The sequence below is a fragment of the Nuphar pumila genome, chromosome 2, assembly GCF_984573655.1.
Source record: "Nuphar pumila chromosome 2, dmNupPumi1.hap1.1, whole genome shotgun sequence".
In the NCBI taxonomy this organism is placed as follows: Eukaryota; Viridiplantae; Streptophyta; class Magnoliopsida; order Nymphaeales; family Nymphaeaceae; genus Nuphar; species Nuphar pumila.
In genome coordinates this window covers 132,974,387-132,997,181 of record NC_143250.1, presented here as the reverse complement: position 1 = coordinate 132,997,181, position 22,795 = coordinate 132,974,387, and the positions used below count along the sequence as shown (strand labels likewise).

At 36.3% G+C, this 22,795-nt stretch overlaps 1 protein-coding gene across 1 annotated transcript in view; it reads left to right on the top strand.

Moving 5' to 3' along the window:
- TSK (tetratricopeptide repeat (TPR)-containing protein) overlaps nt 1–22,573 on the top strand; it is an 85,166-nt gene extending 62,593 nt beyond the window's left edge. The window contains exons 15-21 of the mRNA XM_089993315.1: nt 19,262–19,373; nt 19,538–19,642; nt 19,753–19,819; nt 19,928–20,051; nt 20,143–20,313; nt 21,638–21,755; nt 21,858–22,573. Of these exons, the coding sequence (XP_089849441.1) occupies nt 19,262–19,373; nt 19,538–19,642; nt 19,753–19,819; nt 19,928–20,051; nt 20,143–20,313; nt 21,638–21,755; nt 21,858–22,417 (1,257 nt within the window). The 3' untranslated portion in view covers nt 22,418–22,573. The remainder of the gene's footprint in view (nt 1–19,261; nt 19,374–19,537; nt 19,643–19,752; nt 19,820–19,927; nt 20,052–20,142; nt 20,314–21,637; nt 21,756–21,857) is intronic.
- Nucleotides 22,574–22,795: the final 222 nt, after the last annotated feature.

Genomic DNA, 22,795 nt, shown 5'->3' with positions numbered 1-22,795 from the left:
TATAAATATATCTATCTATCTATTTATATATATATATATAATTTAACAGATAACACGTTGGCTTTGCACCATTAAAAAGCAAAAGTAACAAATACAAAAGGTAGTTGCCACTTTCTAAAAAACAATTTGCAATCATATTCCATGATTGATCATGAACAAGTGTCAACCACAAAATAGATTAAGTACAGTGACAAATTCTAATAAGTTTTAATACTAAAAGGTTAAGGAATAGATATCCCTCTCTTCACCTTTTATATTCGTTCAACAAATAAACTTGACCCACTAATAACACTGTAAACAAGTGGAGCTTAGCTTTGGCCAATTAAGCTCAACTTGTGGAGGCCCAAAAGGTGAACTAGAGCTCAGTTAATCTATTATAGCATCAATTTGCAATACCTTATCATTCTATTTTATAAGCAGGATTATGGTAGCGCAATCTGCACAGTGGATTTTTGCACTTTTACAAGTTACTCCTAAACATTTAACTAACTAAATTTTAAGGTGTCTAAATGTCAAATAAATCATGTTGAACACATCTGAAAGTTTAGATGTAGCATTTAGTAGTTGAAACCAAGGTTGTAAGTATTGTATTGTTGCCTGTATTAGTCGGGCCCAAATTAAGACCGCATTGTAAATATCATAAATTTTAATAAAAAATTAAAAAAATCAAGAAAAATTAGAAAAATAGCAAAAATTTTAAAAAAATCATATCGCATGAAACAATTATGAATTGCACAAAATGCAGCCATAAAATCACATATGAAGCATTTATGTCTATGAGCTGCATAAGACAACATCAAACATCAACTATCTCACAAAAACAATGCAAACTATTAAATATCTTGCAATTAAGAACATGCCACAAGACTCATACTTTCATATTAAATAAAAAAAATAGTATGGCAATAGTTGCAATCGATTTTCAATCGGTTTTCACTCATTACTTAAGTGCTTCATTGCCTTGCCAGATCATCTTATACCATATTTGTTGGAGTGTGAAGCCTGATTTCTACCTTGATATAAATATTTAATTTTCGTGGATCAAGTAATTTTGGATAGTAGCTTTGTAATTTTACTCGTAATAAATATTTTTTTACTTCAACCCATTTTCTTGAGTGAAAAATTTGTGAAAATGCACTTTTGTTTACCTTAACCAACTTTTTTGGGTGAAAAACAATGAAAATGCACTTCTAATGGCTTCTAGACAAATGCAGAAGTCGGCCCTCAAAAGGTATTTAAAACCCAATATGAAAAAGGTAACTTTCGATCTTTTTAAAGTGCATCGAAGGTGTATCGTACAATATACCCTGTATTGTATGATACACGAGTATATCGTACGATACACACTTGTATCGGGATGCAAGTGTATCGTATCGCGAAACCCAAAAGTAATGATATGTATCGTATGGTACAATACGGTATGGTACAATACTTACAACATGAGTTGAAACTTGTCAAACCTGGCCTTCATAACCCAACTCTAGTTCTAGTACACAAGATTTTAAACATTTTATGTTATACAAGATAAAAGCCTACCATCCAAACAATAACACTGCATGTAATAATTGTTAGATACCTTAATATGCATTTCTGTTATTATATCATACATCTTGAGTTGAGAGTGGGAATGCTCAAACTCATCTCGTTTATATAACTGGGACCAAAAATATCTGGCTCCAAGCTTGAAGGAATGAGTTTTTTGAGATCCAAGATCAGTAGCTCTCAAGTTAGACTCATCAACCAACTCCTACCTACAAAGTAAAATAAACTTTGATCTTGATGGTTTTAGCAACATTAAATTCTATTACCTTGAATAACATCTAATAAAAAAATATGATATCAATCTTATGCTAACAAAACAGTGTAATAAAAAATCATTCCCACTGTCCTACAAAAGAAATTGAATGTGCATGTTGCACTCTTTATATCAACTTTGATCCAAGCCAGACAGTTTTGGTGCTTCAAGTGGCAATTTCACAGGTCCCTAGTTTGGAAAAGATTTGTCATCAGGCCTGGACGTTGCCTTCTACCTTTTTATACTACCAAAATAACCTATGACTTAAATCTTTTTGCTTTTAATTTTTACTCCTTATTTTGAATTTATGACTTGATAGTTAAGACTGGTTGGCTATGCTTGTTTGCTTGAAGCTCGACTTGGAGCGGCTTTGTATTTAGTAGAAAAAGATCCAAATGAAACAAACAAGCAGGTGAATTGAAAATGTGCAAAGGAACATACTTAAAGAGGATGAGAAATAGGAGGGTTAGACATGCTAATCAACACATTTTTTTTATAAAAAATGCCCACTGTAGTTCTAATAGAAGCATATCTCTAAAGTATATATAGGATGCAGCATGCATGTATATAATCCATACAACAAAGTATGTGCATGTTGTGGTATATCATCATTATGTTTACTATTTAATCCTGTAATTTAAGCTTTCTAAATAATGTTAGTAATACTACAATTCAATGCTAACTAGGTAATCTACAATGTAGTATAGCAATATAATGTGCTACAATATTGCGATATTAAATTATGCTACAACATAGTGATAAATTTTGCGAGATTTTCAGAAATTACTTGAAAGTTAAAAATGGTAATTTCTCATAAAATTTTTCATCAAAAACATAAATATCACATTTTAAACATGATATTTTTGTTTTATTAGCTATTTATCATGAAAAATTGTGTGGTTTTTATTTTTAAATAATTTTTATTTATATTTCTTTATAATTTTTTTATATTTTTAATTTATTTTTTATTGTTGAGATTTTGCCAAAAGGTACAAGATTTTAAAAAAAATTCTAGTTCTCCTAGTTTTTGGTTGTTGTTTTTAACTTTTGTCACTATGTGCTACAATGCAAGGTTGTAAGTATCGTATTATAGCCCTTATTGCATAGACTCAGAATAGATACATATCTTATAGTAAAAAATCATAAAATTTTAATAAAAATTAACAGAAATTCTAAAAAAATCAGGAAAAACAGCAAAAATTCTTAATAGATCATAATACATAAAACAATAATGAATTGCACAAAATAAACCATAAAATCACGTATGAAGCATTTATGAAATAAGATTAACTAAACATAGATGTAACAAGAACACAATTTGTTTATGTAATAAGATTAACTAAACATAGATATGTTCTTAAACATTAAACGTCAGATTTGGTATCACCACAAATAGAATCAATTCCTGTACTTTGAACAAAATAATGATACATTCAAAACTCAAAGTTTTCGTAACTCATTACAAAAGTTAAAGTTACATTTTTCAGTTACAAAATGCCAAGCTAAGGGAATAGACATACAAGCTAGAATTCAGAAACATATAATAAAAATCATCTTCAGTATTGAACTTCATCTCAATGATTTCCTTCGTTTATTGCATCATTTAGTGACTTGAGATGATGATGGGTTATCTTCATCTTTTGAATCAGGGACCACCTATGGCAATTTCACTTTGACAAATGCTGCACTTACTCGTGTTTTTTTTTATCATCTTCTATAAGACTAGTAAGAAGCTCAACACGAATATCAGTAGGAATACGATGTGTATATAATTTTTGGCAGTGGCCTGGCCGTCGACTCTCTCCCTTTCCCCCCTGTTGGAGGACCGAGCCAGGCTCGATTTTGGCCCTGTTTGGGATCGGGTGCGACTCAGACTGATTGTCGAGCCCTCACCCCCCGTCCTCTTGCTGTACCTGGCTGAACCGAGCTGAGCCCAGCTAAAGCCGTGCTCAGCCTGATTCGGTCCAGCACCCCTGGGTCGGCTTGGGTGCGTCGAGTTTGACTCGGTTCCACCAAGCCAGCTCGATCGGACCCTGCTGGCCCTTCCTTGGTTCTCCTTGGCCCTGCTCGGTTAGCTGCCAAAATTGACTCGACTTCTTGTATCGAGCCTGGCTCGGTTTGGTCGGCTCGAACTGGGTTCAGGTTTGACCACTGTGATGCGATCGTTGCCACTTTTGATAAATTCAAGAGCTTAACCTCATTTCTTACTCAATGCGATAAAAACCTTTTGACTCCATATTTTTGACACGCATACCAAGACACAAACAAATTGATAACCTACACTTAGAATCGTCAGAGATTCGAACCATTTCCGAGGTAGGGAAAAGTTGCATATGATGATGACGACAAAACATTTCTAATATATATATATATATATAGATAGATATATGTATGCTTTTAACTCAAGGATACAGTTTTGCGTATTCTTGTCCCTTTTAAATTACGTTATTTACTTTGGTGTCGGGTTGGAACATGCACATGCTCATGCTTTACACAATTTACTTAGCCCGATGTACGGTTTCGTACAGTGGGCATTGTTTACGCAATTTACTTAGCTCGATGTACGATTTCATACATCAGGCCTTGCTTATGCAATTTATTTAGCCCGATGCGTGGTTTCACACATCGGGCCCAGCTTTACGCTATTTACTTTGCCGTCATGCTGTAATGTGCACAGGCTTCTGCTTTAATCAGTGTTTTAAAACTCGCCGAGTCAACTCATTGACTCGGCTCGGCTCACCCCTCCAGCGAGTCAACCCGGCAAGGCAAACTCGGTTTGCCAAAACTCGGGCTTGACTCGGCCTGACTCGGGCGAGTTTTGGGATGTTTGACATTTGTTTTTTGAGTTTCAAATTACAGTTTCGAAATATATAAGTACATATATTTTAACAAGGGTTACCCCCAGATTTTGTATAAAAAAGAAAATAAAAATCATTTAAAGATAAAAAAGCATTTAAATCCATAGAATAAAATCACCATGTTCGAACTACTGTTCACCCTGCGTTATCAACTTATATTTTAAAGAAATGATTCTCACTATATATGGCGGGTCAACTATGCCTATGGGAAGTCACATTTAGGTTTCATCATCCATTTGTTATGTGGACAAGCATTGTACATATTCAAATATTAGTAGTCTTTTTATAGTTGTGCCATTAATATATTTCCCGCATAGTTTTATACATGAGAAAATTGCTTATTTATGTTGATATTGGGCATTATGTAAACTTTCAATATGCACATATATCCCTGTTTTACATTTATGGATTTGTTAGAGAGGGAATTAAAACTTTTAAAACAAGCTAGCATATATGATTGGCCATTTTAGGAACCTTAGGTAGTAGCAGACTGAAGTCATGGTGACCAAATCCTCTAATTCAAGTCATGAATTAGTCAAAGTGCTTGTATAGATATCAAATTCAATTATTCAAGCAAACCTCTATAATTCTTTGCAGTTGTTTTTATATTCTTACAGACATTTGGAGACTATGTTTACTCAAAAACATGGTTTCAGACAAATTGTATATTGTTTTTCTTTTAAAATCAAAAGTTAACAAAACCCGGTCCGAGTCACCGAGTTGACCTGCCGAGTCACGAGTCAATAAAGAACGAGTCGAGTTCCGAGTCACGGGTTTTAAAACCTTGGCTTTAATATATATTTATCCTATATACATATATAATTATATAGGGTACACAGTTTTTCATACTCTTGTTCTATTTTCAAATTATGTTTACATTTATTTTGAGTACGTAGTTTTGCGTACTCCTGCTTACTTTAAATTACGCCAGCATGTATTTAAAGATGCAGACTTCCGAATCCTTGTTGTAACTCAATTTCAAAAGAATCTTCATGTGATATTTCAAGCTCGCATGCTTTGATGTCTAAAAAAATAAAACAAGTGTTTTACGTTCTTATATTCGTGATATTCAGCATTCACATGTGCTGCTTATCCTACGTATAAAACAAGGCTTCCATGCTAGCATGCATCAATGTTGTCGTGTTCGTACTTATCAAACATCTCCCTAGCATTGGGGTGTTCTTCGAAACACCTTTCCAACATGGTTCAAACCTTAAAATAAGTTGATATTGGCAGGACTTAGGAATTCACAACTAAGTTTTCTTTTCGAACCAATATAATGAAAAGGCTTCGACTATGTAGCCTTCGGTGATACGTACGTTAGGTTCTTTTTTGTATCTGGAATGACTCGGATATTCCCTGGCCTAAGGCGTGGGATATCGTGATTAACAATGTTGTGTTTGAGTTTTTTTTTTGAGAAACCAATATCTTTCTCATCGTAGTAGTACTATTAGACATGCACAACATGTTAGTACGACGATGAATAGACTGGAGGTTTATGATAACCTCGTAGTGCGACAATGCACTATGTTAAAGGAAATCACATAAATGGAGATGACCGCCTTCACAAAAAAGATGTTCGATTTGGTTTAAAAGACTACCGCATATTGAATGAGTTCTCAGATAAAATAAGACCTGCCATACCCATTCATCATTTTGTTCTGTCAATAGAGAAGATATGGGGTACAAACTCTGATAGACAAGTTGTTAAAAAGTATGCTCTTCAAGTGACAATGGCTCGACATCTCCAATCATCGGAGTTAGTGGACTGGGCTACCAAATATTATCTTAGGTGGTATATCTTAATGATTTCTATAGAAGTTCAGATGCATCTCCCGGTTACAAGTGGCCTTTGGGGAATTCTCTCTCAATTATTAGACTGTCCCCTTTGGAGCTGATTCGGCTAGTTGTTAAGGGTATCAAAATACATAGAATAATTAACCGTCGAACAGTCTCAGTCGTTTCTACGTATTGTCCTGTGAATACCCCCAGGTCGTAATTATCGAAACAAGATTATCATGTTCACTTTGCTTTTCATTAAGATCTCCTCTCCAGTCAGAGTCAGAATATGCAACTAATTCAAGAAGGAAGAATTTCTTAAAAATCTAACAATATGCATAACAACACTCATATGAATTGAGGTAAGAGAGTTCTTAAATTGACTAGCTATGTGAATTGCATGGGAGATGTCTTGTCTGGTGATGGTCAATTATGTCAAGGCACCGATCATCTATCAATATGGTGTGGGATCATCTAATGGAGTTCCATCATCAATCTTCATCTTTGAGTTAATAACTTTGGGTGTATCTAATCTCTTCTCGTCAGTCAAGCCAGACCTGTCAATAATCTTAGTAGAAAATTTAGATTGAGTTAACAAATTTCCTCAGAGAGAATAAGAAACTTCAATCTCCAGGAAAAATCTGAGAAAACCTAAATCAATCATTTCAAAATTATATTTAAGTACATGCTTAATATGATTTACTCTATGTTTTTCTCTTCCTGTTATGCTCTTGTCATCAACATAAATGAGCAAAATTACAATACTTTCAACAAATTTCTTAACAAATAAAGCAGTGTCATTATAAGATGAAAAATATCCAAGACTAGTCATAATAGAATTAAAGCGATCGTACTAGGCCTTCGGTGCTTGTTTGAGACCATACAAGGCTTTTTTAAGATAAAAAACCTTTTCTTTCGGAAGAGCATACCCAGATGGTGGATCATTGTACTCTTCTTACTTTAATACTCCATTATGAAAGACATTTTTGACATCCATATGGTAGTTAGGCTATTTTCTAATAGCAACCACAAATATAAGTGTTCTAACAGTAGTCATTCTAGCGACAGGGGCAAAGGTTTCATCGTAATCTATCCCATATTCTTGTGAGTACCCTTTGGCTACTAGTCTGACTTTATGTCTTTCCAATGTTCGATCCCTCTTAGTTTTAACCTTGAAAACCCACCTACATCCCTGGTGGTAAGTTGGTCAATTCATAGGTTTTAGAGTTTTTTAATACTTTTATTTCTTTACATGACATTTTGCCATTCTGGATAGTTTTTGGCTTGTTTATATGAGGCTGGTTCGAAATAGGAGAAATTTTTTGCTAGAATGGCTTTGTATTGAGGGGAAAAGGACACATATGTCACAAATCTATCAGGTTCTTTATGTTGTTGTTCAGAGTGCCTAGTATTTCTAGTTTCTTGAGCTTTTAGGTTGAAGTATTTTTCTAAAGCATTTGGATGGTAGCTTTCTTGTCTTCTTTTATATTGACTAATTTGAGATTGATCTTGATGTCCACCACACTGAGTATGTATTTGAGGTTCATTATCATCAATTTGATTATCTTTTGATATCAAATCACTATCATTCTTAGAATCCAATTCTAAAAATATATATTCATCCTCTCTTAGGTACATCTTTATAAAAAACTTTCCTTTTCCAAAAAAAGTAATGTTTTTTGAAATATATATGATCATAGCATACAAATCCTTTTTTACTCTCACCATACCCAAGAAATACACGGGGGATGGCTCTTGGAGATAACTTGTCATTTTTGTTAGTTAATACAAAACACTTACATCCAAAGGTCCTTAGTCTAAAATAATCAGGAGAGATTTGAAAAAGTTTTTCATATGGGGTCATATTTTGAAGTTTGGATGATGAAAGCCGATTTATCAAGTAAACTGCAGTAAGGTCACCCCAAAAATGTATAGGAACACTTTTGATGATGAGCACGATCCTTGCCATTTCTATTATATGTCTATGTTTTCGTTTGGCTAATCCATTTTGTTGAGGTGTGTTTGCACAAGACCTTTGGTGTAAGATTTCATTAGATTCTAAATAACTTTTGAAATCATTGATATGTATTCTCCCCTTGAGTCAGAACGAAAGATTGATAGGTTTGTCTTGAATAAATTTGTAGCCAATTTGTGAAAAGTTTTGAAGTTTTCAAAGACTTCATTTTTGTGTCTGAGAAAGTAAATCTAGGTATAACAAGTATAGTCATCCAAAAAAGGACATAATAAACGTATCCACTTTTAGACTTTACTGGGGTTGGGCCCCAAATATCAGAGTATTAATTCAAGTGGTTGAGACAAAAAAGGTCCTCTTTTGATAAGGAATGGATTTCATCTTGGCAAGTATACAATCAATACATTGGATTTTTTCATTGCAATTTTTTTTCAAATGAGATGCATTTTACAATTTAGTAATACTAGGATGCCTAGTCTTTGATGTCACAAAAACAAATCCAATTTTTTGTACATTGAGAGAAAAAGATTTCTTTTGAATGATTAGCCGATCCATGTAGTAGGGATCTCCTTTTCTACTGTCTTTCCCAATCTGCTTTCCTGATTGGAGATCCTGTATTGAGCATTGGTAAGATGTGAAGGAGACGCTATAACCTTGATCGGTGATTTGAGAAATCAAAATTAAGTTTAAATAGAGTTTTGGAATAATTCTTATTTTTGGAATAAAAAAATTCAGAGATTTTTCAAAAATTTCAATTCCTTCAACATAAAGAGAGGTTCCATCTGCAGTAAAAACATTTTTTCTACTTGAATCAACACTATGATTGGTAAGCATGCAACCATTATAGGTCATATAAAATGAAGCACCAGAATCAAGGAGCCAAGGAGTCATATGAGGGGGTGATGAAGTGGAGACAGCGACACCATTGTGGAGGAACCTTTGAGAAGATGTTGCAAAGCTTCCATCAATTGAGATAGTGACATGTTCCTTATGGATTTACTTGAGTTTTTTGTGTCGACTTGAGAAATGCCAACCAAAGTGATCTTTCTTTCCTCTTTGGTTTTAAATTGTGGACTATATGGTTTGATATGTCCCGGTTCTTTACAATTGTAACAAATATTTTTTTTCTTTCCATCTTCTTTTCCCTCCAAAGATCGAGATTTTCTAAAGTTATTTTTGTAGAAATGTGGAGGCTTATATGTATGAGAACTAGCACTCGGTCTTGAAACAACTAAAACATTATCTTTTGACTCCTTTGATTCGGTTTGAGATTTTAACCTCGTTTCTTCCATGCAAACTTGAGTCAAAACTTCATGAATATGTGGGAGTTCTTCTTGCTTTCTGTGGAGGTTGTTGCTCCTCGTTTTCTCAAATTAGGGTCGTAGACCCCTCATGAATTGAAAAAATTGTTTATTTAAAATTTCTTTCTTTCTTTGTTGGACAACATTTGGGGTTTCCCAAATAGGTTTCATCTTCACCATTTGATCCCACAACCTTTTTAGAGTCCCATAGTACTCTCTTACACTCTTTTCTCTTTGCTTGCAAGTGTGAATTTTGTCTTGCAACTCTCATCTATGTGCGATATCATTTTGGGTATATGTTTGCTTGATGAAGAGCCAAGCTTCACCGACTCTTTCAAATTCCAATATGTTCTCACATGTATCCTCGCTCATACTTCCCATAAACAAGGAAAGACTTTGGCATGTCCAATTTTCCATTCTTTCATAGCTTTCTTATAGTTCAAGGGAGTCTTTTCTTTCTCTTCTCCTTTAAGGACCTCTTCTTTAGTAGTTTCATCCTTTTCGCTAAAAAACTTTGTAAGAATAGGTTGTGGTTCCATTGAGGAACCATCAACATATTCCCACAGGCTTTTTCCGATTATGATTCTTTTGATAGCGGTGACACATAAGTTATAGTTATTTTCATCGAATTTAATAGGAACCATCGTCACCACTTCCTTATTGGCCATTGAAATAAAAGAGAGAAAACAAAAAAATATAGAACCAAGAAGAGTATAAGGTATTTATTTTGGCAATGTTCCACACTTTGTTATGACCTAAGTCACATGGACTTGGCAAAGCAGGTGCCGCACCTGCGTCGACGCGACGCGACGCGGGTGCGGCACCGGGTGCGTTCAACACGACCCTGGGTGTGGTCAATGCACCCAGGGTCATTTAGGTCCAACTTTTAGACTATTTTTTTTTGCCCGATGAAAAGCGAGTGAGAGGAGGATTAGGGAAAAATCCTTCTGAAGCCTGAAGCCGATGCCGACGATCTTCGACTCCTTCCGGCCGCTCCTCCTCAGTTCTCAGGTATGTCTCCTTCCGACTTGCTCTCTCTCTCACTCTCACTCGCTCTCCGTCACTCTCATGGTCTCTCTTCTCTCTGTCACTCTCATTGACTCTCTTTGAAAGAAAGGAGCCTTCGATCTCCACGTTTGACTCTCACAGAGAGAGAGAGAGAGAGAGAGAGAGAGAGAGAGAGAGAGAGAGAGAGAGAGAGAGAGAGAGAGAGAGAGAGAGGTTCAGTCGATGATCGGTTGACCCTATCATTCTATTAAATGTATTAAGTAAAACTAGGGTACAAAAGTACCCCTTTGTACATGTTAATTTACATATACACCAATTGGGTCTGGACCCGATCCAATATATAAATGGATCGGGTCAGACATATACACGGTGATGACTTCTTTTCAGCCTCCCTCAAGTTATGCATGGTGTTGAATCATGTACAACTTGCTTTTCAGAAACCAAAATCTGTCATTCGTCAACCCTTTAGTGAGAATGTCAGCAACTTGTTTTTCAGTTGGCACATACATAGGCTCAATCTCTTTATCTTCAACCTTTTTTCTAATAAAATGTTGATCTATTTCAATGTGCTTTGCTTGACTATGGTGGATGGGATTGAAGGACATGTTGATGGCACTTTGATTGTCACACAGCAACAGTGACCGAGCAATCGGTTCTCCCATTTCTGTAAGGAGATGTCTTATCCATGTAGCCTCGGCCGTGGCAGTGGCCATGGATCTGTATTCAGCCTCAATGCTCGATCTAGCAACCACCTTTTGTTTTCTACTGCTCCAGGATATCAAGTTTGGCCCAATGAAGCTGCAATAACCGGATACTGATCGTCGTTCGTCTGGATCACCCACCCAATCAGCATCAACATAAGTGACGATCTCATGCCCCTCATGGCCCCGCCTGGATCTAATTCCCTTTTTTTGTATACCAGCCCATCACCAATTGTACCCTTCAGGTAACGAAGTATACGTTTGACTGCCTCCATATGTGACTTACGAGGTTCATGCATAAACTGGGATACTTGATTAACCGAATATACTATATCAGGTCTAGTAAAAGTCAGATATTGCAACATGCCAACTAAGTTGCGATACTTAGTGGGATCTTCATATATGTCCCCTTCTTTTGAACTCAGTTTTTGATGAATGACACTTGGAGTTGTCAACGACTTACAATCTGTCATGCTTGCTCTGCTGAGAATGTCCAACGTGTATTTGTGCTGAGTAACAGTGAGTGTATCATTTCTTTTATCAACTTCTACCCCAAGAAAATATCGCAGCTCTCCCAAATCTTTCATCTTAAATATCTGATTTAATAACTTCTTCACCTGCTCAATGTGACTTTTACAGTTCTCTGTGATGATGATGTCATCTACATATATTAATAGGAAAGTAGCGACTCCTTGTTCATTGTGAATAAATAATGAGTGATCCAGAAGGGACCGAGAGAAGCCATGCCGTTGTATCTCTAGAGAAAAACTGTCGAACCAGGAACGAGAGGCTTGTTTCAAACCATAGAGTGCTCTCTTTAACTTGCATACATATTCTTTGGCTTCTCGTTCTGCATATCCAGTGGGTTGTTCCATGTAAACTTCCTCTTTTAAATCCCCGTGCAGAAAAACATTTTTTACATCCAGTTGGCTCAATGTCCATCCATATTTAATGGCTAGACCCAACACAATGCGAATGGTCCCCATTTTAACTACAGGACTGAAAGTTTCATCAAAGTCTTGGCCTTCCTCTTGTGTAAATCCCTTGGCTACAAGTCTAGCCTTGTACCTTTCAATGCTCCAGTGTGGTTTATACTTTATCTTGTACACCCATTTTGACCCAACAACATTTCTGTTTTGTGGCTTGGGTATAATCTCCCATGTTCCACATTCATGTAGAGCTTCCATTTCTTCATTCATTGCTTCTACCCATCTTCTAGAGCTCGCAGCTTGATAGAACATGAGGGGCTCTTCCTCTTTACTTATGGATGTCAAGAACAACTGAAAATCCAATGAATTTTTTTTATAACTTATCCACCTGTCAAGTGGATGTCGAATCCGTGAGGATCTTCTGATATCCATTGTCTGTGAAGATGGATCCGTACTCGTACAAGAGACGAATGAGGGCTCTTTCTCTCGTCGGGTGTACACAATACCTTTATACCTTGCTGGTTCCAAGACATGTGGAACAATTTCTTCCGTTTGAGTTCCATTTGCTGATTCCTCATGTGTCTCCTTCTGACTGCAATTTTCTGGACAATCTACTTTACCATTTGAAAAAAGTTCTGAATTTAACCATGGGTAGTATACCTCAATGCTGGGGCTTGAGTTATCAGCATGAAGGGTTGAATTAGCATCCTGAGCATCAAAGTTCATCTCATCGAAAATTACATTCCTTGATATCTTGACACGCTTACTCAGAGGATCATAGCACCTGTACCCTTTGTAGCCTTCTGCATATCCTATAAGCCTGCATTTTAAAGCTTTATCTTGGAACTTGTGTCTGAGTGAGCTGTCAATGTGAACATAGCAAACAGACCCAAACACACGTAATGCATGGTAATCAGGTTGTATGCCAAAAAAAGAGAAATATGGTGACTTATTTTCTAAGATACTCATGGGCAATCGATTTATCACATGGACTGTGGAGTGAAAGGCCTCAGTCCATAATGATACATGAAGATTGCTCCCGTGCATCATGCTCATTGCAGTCTCTATAATATGTCGATGCTTCCTCTCAGCAATCCCATTTTGTTGAGGTGTATGCGGGCAAGACACTCTTCTCTTTATCCCATTATGTTGAAGGAAACCAACAAAGTCATTCGAGGAGAATTCACCTCCTCCATCACTGGAAATTGAGAATGTTGGTAGAGAAATGATTTTGAATAAAAGAATGAAATCTTTGGAACAATCCAAAAACTTCTGATTTGTGCTTCATAAAAAATATCCAAGTATAACGTGAGTAACTATCAATGAAAATAAGATAGTATTTACTGCCAGAAAGAGAAGTAATTGGGGCAGGACCCCAGACATCTGAACAAATGACCTCAAATGGCCTTGAAGCTCTTTTATTGATGGAAGCAAATGTTTAGACATGACTCTTACATAAAAGACAACTAGAACACTTTGTATCAACGACCTCTGAACTCAGACTGGACTTAGGAATAAAATTATTCAAGACAAGTTTTTCAATAAAATGACGACCACAATGGCCAAGACAACTATGCCGAAGTCTTGGCTTATTACATTCAGAAATATTAAATATAAAATCAGAATAAAAAAATTGACGTTGGTGAGGCTTCAAGGATGAATAGTCGGAATGAATGGAGGAAGGATCTTTTTGAAAGATATACATGTTTCCCCATCGTTTTCCTTCAGGGAATGTCTTCCTCGTGCGAAGATCCTTGACATAAACAGAAGAGGGAGTAAATTCAACTGAAGCATTGGCATCATCAACAAGTTTTGAGACAGAAACAATGTTCTTTTGAATATTAGGTGCATGGATGGCACTTGGAAGTTTAAGAGAGGACTTTGACATTGGTATAATGGCATTTCCAGTATGTGAGATTGAGTGATGAGATCCATCTCCTGTGACTATGCTATTCTTACCAACATAAGGAGTAAGAGTCAAGAGTTTACCTGCATCACCTGTGACATGAGTAGCTGCTCCAAAGTCGACATACCAAATTCCTTTATCATTTTGCTTCATATTCAATCCTGCCAAGGCTGCCAACAACAACTCCTTTACTTCTCCATCCTTCCTAGCCTCTGCTTGTGGAGCTTTCCCTTTGTTTTGAGGATTAAATCAACAATTTGCTTTAATGTGTCCTTTCTTGTTGCATAGAAAACAAGTGGGAATGGGTCTTTGTCCTTGTATATTGGGTGTCGGAAGTATGCCACGACCTCCATAGGTGTTTTTCCCTTGGCCTCCTTTTCCTCGAAAAGAACTTCCTCGTCCTCGACCATAATTCATTCCCATAGCCAACACATCTTGTGTTCCTGAATTCCCATGAGAATCTTCAGAAGATCCTTTCAGAGACATCTCATATTGCAATAATTTCGCACGAAGATCTTCAAATTTTAGAAGTTCTGGTAAACATAATAAGGTAGTCGTCATAACATGATAGTCTGACCCCAATCCACTCAAGGTTTGTTGTACTTTATCCTTTTCACTGACAAGACACCCAACAACAACCAGCTGGTCCGTGATGCCTTTCATTTTGTTCAAGTATTCCATAACAAACATGGAATCTTTCTTCAGCATTTGAAACTCTCGCTTAAGATACATAATTCTTGCCTCAGAAATTTGTGAATACGTCTGAACTAACTCATCCCACAGTTCCTTGGCCGAATAATCATCAGGAAGAGCAATAAGGACTTCTTGTGAGAGAGTTGAAGTGATGTAGGCCACTAACGATTGATCCCTCTTCATCCAAGTAACATATTCTGGGTTCTTAAGAAGAACAACAGATTGTTCTCCTTTATCATCCGCCTTTTCCTGTGAGAGGAATTCTGGAGGCGGTGGAACAGATCCATCCAGATGACCAGAGAGGTCCTGACTCTTTATAAATGGAATGATCTGTCTTTTCCAGGTTAAAAAATTGGAGTTATTCAATTTTTCAGACTTTTTGACCGAGAAAGCTTGAGGACAGACATGACTGTCCATAAGAGCAATCCATGAAAACCTGGACTGACACTTAGGTATATCACAACAGATGACTCAGCTAACAGGGTTTTAGGTATATCACAGCCGAGGTCTCGGCTGACAGGGCACTCGACTGACACTTAGGTATAGATCAGCAGAGATACAACAGTTCCAGAACCCACGAAAACAACAGTTTTAGAATCACGCACAACAGTTCCAACATGAGAGATACAACAGTTCCAGAACCCACGAAAACAACACTTTTAGAATCACGCACAGCAGTTCCAGAACCCACGAAAACAGCAATTTCAGAATCACGAACTCAGAAATATTTTTCACACAGCAGAAATACTTCCAGAACCCACGAAACAACAGTTTCAGAATCACGAACTCAGAAATATATTTTTCGGAATCACGAACTCACCGTGAATACTTCTAGAAAGGGTCGATTTCCAGAACCCACGAAACAACAGTTTCAGAATCACGAACTCAGAAATATATATTTCAGAATCACGAACTCACCGTGAAAAACTTTCAGAAAGGATCGACTGTCACCGTGAAAAGGATCTGTCTTTTACCGTGAAATCCAGCCACCGTGAAACGAAGGCAGCTCTTCACGCACAGTCGTCACGCTGCTCTGATACCATGAAAGAAAGGAGCCTTCGATCTCCACGTTTGCCTGTCACAGAGAAAGAGAGAGAGGGGAGAGAGAGAGAGAAGAGAGAGATTTCAGAGAAAGGGGTTCAGTCGATGATCGGCTGACCCTATCATTCTATTAAATGTATTAAGTAAAGTAAAACTAGGGTACAAAAATACCCCTTTGTACATGTTAATTTACATATACACCAATTGGGTCTGGACCCGATCCAATATATAAATGGATCGGGTCAGACATATACACGGTGATGACTTCTTTTCACTCTTCTCTCCGTCACTCTCGCTGTCTCTCACTCTCACTCTCTCTTCGTCACTCTCTCTCTCTCTCTCTTCTCTCTGATTGTATTATACGTGGGTCATTAGCATCTAGGGTTTTTAACTTTTTATTAATAGGCTTTTTGGACATTTCAAAATTTTTTCAATAATATTATTTGGGGGTTTTGGGCATTCCGAAATTTTTTCAATAATGTTATTTGGGGGGTTTGGGCATTCCGAAATTTTTCAATGAATTGATGATGCTATATAGAGGTATATAGTTAATGAAATTTGTATTTATTTTTTGGGGATCTTTGGCTATTTGATTTTGGGGCTTTTGATTCTATGCTAAAATGGGTTTTGTGGAGCTTCTTGATTTTTTATTTCATTTACAATCTATTTTATTAGTTGCTTATGCTTGATGACTTAAGGTCAAATGTTACTTTCATCTTTTTTGAAAAGTCGTTCTATCAACCATTGCTTAAAATGTGTTGCTATGTTATGGGCATGTAATGGGTTTAATTTATTTGTTTTGGGTTTGATTCATTATCTAAGTTCAGTTCATAGGATTATAAGATCTACCAAGTTATAGAAGTTATTGATTTGTCAATATTTTAAGGTGCAGTTGCTCACTTTCCTGTTTCAAGAAACACAAGGTATTCTCTTCATTCAAGTTCTTTTGCTGGTTGCTCTTCGTACAGGTGTATGCTTATATGTGTTTGTACTCGATTTTAGTTTCTGTTGCGTGGTCATAATTATGCTGCAGTTCGTTTCATAACTCATTTAATGACACATGCTGCGGAAGGTTTAATGTTAGAAATATGAAGTTACATTGAATCACTCAAGGATGTATATGTTCATTTAACCTGGTTAATGTACCCCTGTTTTGACCAGTCCACGACATATAGTTGACTAAGAAAATGGTCTATCTGACTATGCCAACCTTGAAACTGTCAAGGTTCCCTTATATATATATATATATATATATATATATATATATATATATATATATATATATATATATATATATATATATATATATATTTGCCCTGCTGCACCCCCACACCCAAGGTTTTTTAAAGTGCCGCATCCCCGCACCCGCACCCATGTGACTTAGGTTATGACAAACTCTTCCAATCTTCAATGAATCAGACAGACAAGCAACAATCTTCAAGTGAGGCTATGGGCACACTTCCCGAGGCTCTATCTGATCTTCTTGATCTACCACGAGTCTCTTGAGTGCCTCAATATTATCAATAAAGCACCAAGGCTCTGATACCGTGTAATGAAATATAAATAAGTTCAAATGTCACTTATGGATATACACAATCACAATGACCACTTATGGGTCAATTACGTAAACACATAAACCACACAAGTCAGCAACTTATGGGCATACAACACACATAAAAATATTAAATGTTATTGAGAAAAAGCTCTAAGCAAAAGCCTTACAAGGTGTGGGGTTTGAACCCCTTTATATACACAAAGGAGCCAAGAGGTAGCCATTGGGGCCTCCCCATCAGCTAGAAATGTAGCCGTTGGGGAGATCCCAATGGCTCTATAGTCAAATGACCATTAAGCCCTATCCTATTCTAGGATTTGCAAAAATAAAAATAATAAAAAGGTATACAATGACTAGCATACCCTTGCATGTACGAAAGGACTAAAATACCCCTATGTATATACATTAACATTAGCATCATATGCTGCATTATGCTCTAGAAAGATTAAACTAGATAGTACAATCGGAAAATATTTGAGGAAGAATGGATTCTTAAAAACTAAAAAATGATGTCTTCCATTATCTTGATTGTCAAGGTGAGAAGCTTAGATCCTCAAAAGATGGTTTTCATTTTAAATATGGGTGGGTGAACATGCTGCTCATAACTTTCTTCTTTGTTTGGAAGAGGAGTTCAATGAATTCAAATAACATGATGAACATTGGTCAAGCAACATGAAAATCACCCATGTAAGCATATAGGACTTTCTTGAGTTATAGCTGCCTGCATAAGCAAGGCTTAATCACTGAACAATTCTTGATACTTTTAGCCACTAGGAGTGTTTTTGATGCATGATTTTAAGGTTATTATGTAACATTCAAAGCTGGTGGATGTAATTGGTCCAATTTAGCTTGACAATAACAACAACAACAACAACAACAACTACGCCTTCATCCAATTTAGCTTGTCAATAGTAATGGTAAATTCATGTTTGTCATTTTTAACTATTGGTAGTGACAAAGGCAAGAAAGTGATGTGTAAAAAGAAAGGTAAAAAGAACAGATTACAAAGATAAATTTAAGGAGAATGAGCTGCAATATTTAACAGCAAAGTGATGCTTGACATTATAGTGACTGTTATCACTGATATTTTGAAAATATCATGATAATATTGGTATTTTAAGGCAAGCTTAAATTATCTGCAATATATCACGATCTTTCAAAATATCTTCAGCATTCAAAATATCATGATATTTTTAGAAAATTTCGATTTTTTTTATATTTTTAGCCTACTTTTTCTTATTTTTTTGTTTTTTTATATTGCAAAACCTTTAAAAACCTTTTTATTAATTTTTTGCAAGAAAAATAGTGCAGGACTTATTATATTCTTATCTTTTCTGATATTATTTATATTTTTTCAATATTTTAAACTTCCAAGTTTTTCCTGACAAAAACCACTTATTGAAAAGAGCTCTGAGAAAAACTCTCAGCAAGAAATTCCCAGGAATGATACAGGTGACTATGCTTGACATACACTGCTGACTGTTGATTTAATGAGTACGACTGACTGCAATGGCAAAATGTGATTCCTGTACAGTCACTAATCAAAAGATGAAGATGAGATACCATTTTGTAAACTCATTCTCTAGTTTTGCATTATTTGAATAAATTTCCTGTATTTTCAACTGGTTGTATGCAAAACTTAAACAACAAACAACGAAGCCTTAAAATTCATACCATGGTGATGCTTCACTATTGTATGGTCTGACATTGTATTCTTCTTTGTCAGATTTGTGAATGCCCTGTGCTCTTTAATCGATTAGAAGTTCTGAATCTATCTGGAAATCGCCTCACAGATGCATGTGCATCATACCTGTCAATGATCTTGAAAAATTGCAAAGGTTTGTTGCTTCTAGCATTACAATAGACGTCCTTGATATAATTGTATGTTTATTACATCTGGTAAGTACACAAACATTTGCCAGTAGAAATGTAGTATTCAGTCTGTGCTTGAGAGAGATGCCTATTATTCTATGTTATTTCTTGACAACATTACTGTTTGCAGCTCTATATAGCTTAAACATAGAGAAATGCTCACTCACATCCAGAACGGTTCAAATCATCGCAGATTCACTTGAAGATGGTTCTAATTTGTCACATCTTTCTTTAGGTATATCCTATTATCCACATTATACTTTCATTATATTTTTTCTGATTGTTTTGCTTTAGGATCTCCCAGTTTTCTGACCATTTGTATTTTTTAATAAACCTTTTTTGCAGGGAACAACAATCCCATTTCTGGGTGTATCATGGCACGTCTATTGCAGAAACTTGCTTCCCTAAAGAGGTTTGCAGTGGACTATTGCTGTTTCATTGTTTATATTTTTAAATCTGAGATTAGTGAATAAACCACTCTGCTTACATTTTATACATTGCATGTTTTACACCACCACAGATTTTCGGAACTCAATTTAACTGGTATAAAATTGGGCAAATCTATAACTGATAGCCTGTGCGAATTCGCCAAGCAAGCATCAAGTCTAGCAGCACTAGCTATTGGTGGTACTTGTATAGGATCTGTGAGTGTTTTCCTGAATTTCAGAATGATTGACTGGAAACAAAAGAACCTTGTTGTCTTCCCTTTTCTTAATCAACTACGACATGTGCCAGGATGGTGTTGTTCTATTAACTGAAGCCTTGTCAAATGCATCTCAAGAATTTGTGAAGCTTGACATGTCACATTGTGGAATAAATTCCTGTGATTTGATGTGCATATGCACGAGCATTGCCTCAATGGGTGTCCTTGAATTGAACATAAGTGGAAATTCAATTGAACAAAAGGTTAGACTCATTCAGATTTTAAAGTTAGTCTGGTGGTTTGTCTTATGCTATGTCATGCTTGATTGTTGTTTCTTCTGCTTTTATGAAAATTTATATGTTTGCACAACCGAGACCTACATGTGAAACCATCTTGTGGATTTCTTCCTCAAATGCAGCCTCTGAATTGCATTCTTGTAGCTTGTTTTTCAGGTGCCTGCATCCATTTTGTTCAATTATATCTAAGAAATTAATGTTAGCCAATAAAATTCCTAATGTTTTTTTGTGCCCTGTTGGCAAGTACTATTTTTTAGTCTACAATTTATCTTGTTAATGTTTTGTAGCAAAAAAATGTTGATAACCACTTGTGAACACTAAGCAAGTCTTCCTGATGCAGGAAGTTTATTCTGATATTGGTTAAACTTGCCATTAGTTTTTCTAATAATAAAACAATGTGGTTGCAGTTTATGTGATGCACTTGAATTATTTGTGGGTTGGACAAGTTAACATCATATGAGTATAGCCATGTTATCCTTTCCAAATGCTGCTTATTAGCATTTGTACTTGTGTACTTTTCTTCAGCAGATTTAGTGGATATTCTGATTTTTTCTTGAATTAATTGGTTTTATCTTTCCCATTGCATAGAACAGGTAGTCTTATTCACATTTGAGATGCTGGACTGTTTGCTTGCTGCTTCCTTGTATTTATATGAGATGATTGCTTGTTCCTTCCCTCAAACCATACCATGGAATTGTAGAAGCTGCAACCATCTTTTCTTTCTTTTAATTCTTTTTACTACCAATGTGAGAGGCGTATTGATTTTTTGTATGATCAACCACAAAGAAATGAAAAAGAGAAATATTCTTTAAAGAGTTGATGTGAAGTTTAAGCAAAAGCATGCGGTGGTAATCATAAACTACCTTTGGCTGTGGATATTAGCAAATTTATATTTACATCCTATATATATTACTAGGCTGTCTGGGAGCACTGAATTGGAGGTGTTTTGCTGCTTCACCAAGTGCTCTCATGCTCTTCACTGTTTGGGAGCAGGGGTGTTGCCAAAATACTGCATTAGGAATGGAGTTGGCAGCCCAGTACCACATTTCAACACCATTCTTAAGAGGATATTTTTGACAACTCCATCCTCGACACCACATTTTTTGGCAACACACGGAAATGGTGTTTCCATCACATTGCAAGGCTCCCAAATAGAGGCTTAGTCCAGTTAAGGTTCATCACATTTGCTGTTTGTGTGTTGGCTAGGGATACTTATGGTTCTGTTGGCATCTACTGTATGATTTCTTATTTTAACTTAATTGTTAAGTATATAATAGTTGCATAAATGCAGGGTATTGATGCACTAGTGTCTCTCCTCACAAGTCCTCAGTGCTCTCTAAGAGTCCTCATACTTGATAGCTGTCATCTTGGACTTGCAGGAATTCTTCGCATAATTCAGGCTTTGTCAGGTCTATCTAAAACCTTCACCCCCTGGTTCGATTAGTTATAACAGAGAAAGAGATGATCAAGGAAAAAAAGAAAAGCAGATCTAATAGTTTTTCTTGTTGCAGGAAATAACTCACTCGAAGAGCTCAGTCTTTCTCAAAATGCTGATTCAAGCATGGACATTGTAAGATATACAACTGGAAGTGAAATAATGAAATGCTCACAGCGGCCCAATCTTGCTGTTGTTTATGATAAACATACTGCCATGGAAGTTGAAATCAGTCGGCCGGAGATGGACTTACGTGATGCAGATCTTAACGGCCTTGTAGTTGCAGACAGTGAAGAGGGTCAGGTGAGGGAAGAACTCCATGATGACAGCTGTGCTAGTTTATTCCAACCGCCTGAACTGAACTTGTTGTCCAAGACATCAGAGACGACTTCCTCTGGGGCTGAACCATATATTGGAGACCTTTCCAAAGCCATTAGCAATGCAAAGCAGCTTCAATGGCTTGATTTTAGTGGTAATGGGTTATCTCCTGAAGCTGTTGACGAGTTTTACTCTTCATGGTCATCAGTTTCAAGGATCAGATGTTCGACACTGAAGCACATAGAGAATCAGATTGTTCATTTCTCAGTGCTGGGAAAGCAATGCTGTGGAGTTAAGGTGTGCTGTAAGAAGGATTGATGTAAGGGTGATGTCGGAAACAAATTGACAATGAAAACAAGCAGTATGGGTATTCTTATACGGAGGGTGTTGTGTGTTCTCCCCGGAACACAAATTCGCGTGTTCCGGTGTGTACGGGGGAATATCTTGGGACCCATGATAATTCATATGCCAATGTTGCCCACGATGACTTTATAATAAAATAACATATAAAAAAGTAGATATGCTTTTGACGGAAATATCCTCTCGTAAGATAGATATGCGTTGGACGAAAATGTCCTCCCGCTCCCCGTGTATAGATTTGCACGTTCCACCTTTGTTTTTAGCTTGTGCTACAACACATGGCCGCCTTCTCATTCTTGCCTTGTGTTAGAAAACTTTTTCGGGTTCGTTCCTACC